This window comes from Sinocyclocheilus rhinocerous, unplaced genomic scaffold (genome assembly GCF_001515625.1).
Source record: "Sinocyclocheilus rhinocerous isolate Xijiao unplaced genomic scaffold, SAMN03320098_v1.1 scaffold591, whole genome shotgun sequence".
NCBI classification, from domain to species: Eukaryota; Metazoa; Chordata; class Actinopteri; order Cypriniformes; family Cyprinidae; genus Sinocyclocheilus; species Sinocyclocheilus rhinocerous.
The window spans coordinates 1,607,545-1,611,601 of NW_015641476.1; the positions used below are offsets into that span (position 1 = coordinate 1,607,545).

Sequence of the window (4,057 nt, forward strand, 5' to 3'; positions counted from 1 at the left end):
ATATATATATATTTATATATGGTGGACTTGATTTGAATATTTGATAATGATTTGAATCATTAATGTATTGAAATTCATGTGCTTCAGTATCATTAGATAACCCACTGTATAATGCAGTTATAATGTATATTTACTGAGTGAAGCACTCACTGCTTGTCTCTCATTCTGGTTTCTACAGGTGTTTTAAGAACTGTTTGGTGAGTGAGTAGTTCCTCATCTTTACTTTTTTACTTGTAACTTGTAATGTCATTTGGTCTCTAATGAGTTTGTCCAAAAATGAATTTCAAGATCACCATTCTATTTAGTTTATTAGCACTAGTGATATGTGCAGTCAATACTTTACATTTACTTCATTTGTTATTCTTGAAGAAGCTGTCAGGAGATTCTGGTTTAGTGCGTCACTAATACAAGTAATTCTTCATTTCTATCATCTTTAGATCTTTCACACGGTTTCTCAGCATAAATATCCAGCTTCTAATTGTGTCCCTTGACATAACCTCAGAGTAGCAGCACAATGAGTGACCAAAACCGCAAAGAAAATGATGCCCTCAACAGTCTGTCTAATAGAGATACAATTGAGCTACCAGATGATCTTTCTCTAAGCGACTCTGACTCTGATGAGCCCATTGAGCATTTCGGCAGCAAAGTTGAGGACTTGTCATCGTCCTCAGAGGATGAAGACGAGACTCCGCAGCATGTCCAGTCTGTTCCTCAAGAAAATCCCACCTTCAGATTGACAGGTGGGAGCTCTGGTTTTTGTGATCGGAGCAGGGACATCTTTGCACAGTTGGATAGTGCTGCAAAGCTCACGTCTAAAGATCTAGGTGAAGACAACATCCTTGATGGCACGTTTGCCCGTCCTGCTCCACCATCACCTCCACCACCGGCAGCTAAAAGGAAGTGTGGTCAAGAGACAACCAAAAAACAACCTCCAGGTAAAAAACTCCCAGACTACCTTGGGCGCCCTGAGCGCTGGACCCACTACAGTCTTGAAGATGTCGCTGAAACCAGTGATAGAGAGAATAGTCAGGTCGCTCATCAGTATATACAAGGCCTTCAAGACAGCAGGAGGTCTCAGAAAGACGCGCTTGAAACTTTCACTCCAGCTTTCAACCAGGATCATGGCAGCACCAGTGAGAATAAGATTGTGTTTGCTAAACCCAAGATTAAAGATCAGAGTGGGAGCAAACTGGATCATGCTAAGAAGGAAGAAGTTGAACTTCAACACTTGGATGACAGACAAGAGACTGATGAAGGAGAGGATGCTTCTCTTCATCACCACCTCAGCTCATGGGAGAATAAAGAGAAAAAAAGAAAGTGGGGGACTGAAAAAGAGGACGATGACAAAAAGGTGTCCTATGTTGTCTTCAACAGTAGCAAGAAAGTAAAAGTAAATCGCAAATTTTTCCGTAAAACACTTGAAGATGATGAAGGTGGCACAGAGTGAACACTTTGAACATAAATACTTAAAACTACTGTTTCAGCATTCATGTACTTCAAATTTACTGTTAAATTTACTGACTATCCATTTATCTTAACTTTGGTTGTATAATCCATGAAAAGCTCTTGCTGTCATACTGTGCAGCCTCCTTCTCAAAGGATAGTGTAACAAAATAACCCACATATCTATAGATTGAAAACCTGTCTGCAGCAGTATCAGTATTTTAGTGTGTACACAAAATTATTCTGAGCTACTGTGTCAAACTTTTATGACAACTTTTCCTGAATAAATTTGACTCAGTTATGTAGTTTGAGATCACATTAAACAAGTGTGCTTTTGTTTTAATGTTGGTGAAAATGTAAAGCTCAATGTTTTGCATGGCCACATGTTGATTGATCATAAACAATGCAAATTAGGAGATGAATTCCGCTTCTTGTACAGTAGCAAGGCTATAACAGTGAGTTTGACAATGACAACTTCCTACTTTTTTAAATGAAATTAAATGGCCAGTGCTTATTGTATGTTTATGTGTGTATATCTTGTCCTGCTAAACCAAAATTTAAAAGTATGATTTGCAAACCTGGAAAAGTCATGGAAATTCGAATCTTAAAAGGTCATGGATATTTATAAAGTCAATATACATTTTTTGTAGTTTTCCAAATACAAATGCTTTTCCTTTTAACTAAGATACAAGAAAATACTATATATATGTATATGTATGTATACACACACACACACACATACAGTGGATATAGAAAATAATCACCCCCATTTAAAATAATCAAATTTTGTTGCTTTGCAGCCTGAACTGAAGATGGACACAGTTTTTGTTTTATCCAGCTGTATTTCCTCAGTGCAACAGTGCTGCCTTCACGTGCTATCGGAATTATCGTAAATATGAGTTTCCTAATCGGAAATTAGACGTGAACGCCTCTCAAGTCGTATTTACTACTGGGAAATTTGGAAATAAGTTTGATATGTATATTTGACCGAAATTCCAGAATTGTCAGCAAACTGCATGTGTAGCCTATATGTCTGGCGGAAATCCAATACAGCTGACCATCCAAATAACAGCATTCCTACAGTAAAGCATGGAGGTGGTAATATTCTGTTATGGGGGAGTTTCTCTGCAGCAGGGACTGGATCACTTGTCAGGATAGAAGGAAAAATAGATGAGGCAAAATACCATCAAATTCTTGAGGAAAATCTGCTGCCCTCTGCCAGGAAGTTGTCAATGAGAAGGTTTACCTTCCAACATGACAATGACCCAAAGCACACACCAAAACTGAGCACACAGTGGTTGAAGGAGAAAAAGGTGAATGTCCTTGCATGGCCCAGTCAGAGCCCAAACTTAAACCCCATTGAAAATCTGTGGAATGACTTGAAGACTGCAGTCCACAGTCACCATCAAATTTAACTGAACTTGAGCAGTTCTGCAAAGAGTGGGGAAATATTGCAAATAGAGACGTATCCCAACAGACTAAAGCAGGGTTCCTCAAATCTTGCCCTGGAGGGCCAATGCGCTACAGAGTTTAGCTCCAACCCTACTCAAACTCACCTACCTGTGATTTTCTAATGATCCTGAAGACATTGATTAGCATGTTCAGGTGTGTTTGATTAGGGTTAGAGCTAAACTGTGCAAGAAAGTGGATCCCGTGGGTCAGATTTGAGGATCCCTGGACTAAAGGCTGTATTTAAGCAAAAGGTGGTTCAACAAAATACTGACACAAGGTGGTGATCCTTTTTCCAACTCTGTGATTCAAATTTTTTTTTTGTCTGACATGTTGGTGTTATATTTTTCACTTGGATGTTATAAGTTGCACTGACTGAGTAAATACAGCTGATAAAACAAAAACTGTCCGTCTTCATCTCAGGCTGCAAAGCAACAAAATGTGATTTTTTAAAGGGGGTCGATTCTTTTTTACCACTGTGTGTGTATGGATAAATATATACTGTGTATATATATATATATATATATATATATATATATATGATGGGCTGTCATAAGATAGAAATGCAGAGACGTGATTCGTTGATATTAGACAGACAAGCTGGGGAACAATACCGCTATCACGCACCAAACATGATGATAACGTGAAATAAGTATATTCCTAAATATTTCTTTACCGGATTCCAGGGGGTTAAAGCAAGTATTTTCTGTGCGCCTTATAATTTTGAAACTACAGAGTGAAAATCTGACCACCTCTGCGGCAAATTATAACAACAATAACACATTCAGAACTCAATGACTTTTGGCAGTAAGGTCTGTGAACTGCTTTAAGGAGAAGGCGGAGTTAATTAAGTTTCGATCTCAAGTTATCAGTAGGCTACTGATGTACATGAGTCGAGTATAATTTTAACACCGACGAACTTGGCACTAAATTCAGTCAGGCTTTTTTCAAATATGTGGAATCATTGGCGTGTTAGTACACATGTAAATATGTGATATTGTGGGTGTTGTCCTTGTGTGTGTGTTTCTGTATGTTGTTATTGTTCTGTCTTTGTTTGGACCGAGTGTGTCCTTAATAAAAAAAGTTTGATGTGTGTATCGACAGTAAAGAAGCTCAGCCCCGCCCTTCCACAGAAAGCGATGACGTCTGTGGTCTCACCTGTAAA

At 38.4% G+C, this 4,057-nt stretch overlaps 1 protein-coding gene across 6 annotated transcripts in view; it reads left to right on the forward strand.

Moving 5' to 3' along the window:
• Window positions 1–1,966, forward strand: part of LOC107755080 (protein TSSC4-like) — a 2,826-nt gene extending 860 nt beyond the window's left edge. For 4 of the 6 annotated variants that reach the window (XM_016571735.1, XM_016571739.1, XM_016571736.1 and 1 more), the window contains exons 3-4: window positions 179–197; window positions 438–1,966. In XM_016571735.1, the coding sequence (XP_016427221.1) occupies window positions 515–1,447 (933 nt within the window). In that variant the 5' untranslated portion in view covers window positions 179–197; window positions 438–514 and the 3' untranslated portion in view covers window positions 1,448–1,966. The remainder of the gene's footprint in view (window positions 1–178; window positions 198–437) is intronic. The other 2 variants (XM_016571738.1, XM_016571740.1) reach the window with 1 other exon arrangement.
• Window positions 1,967–4,057: the final 2,091 nt, after the last annotated feature.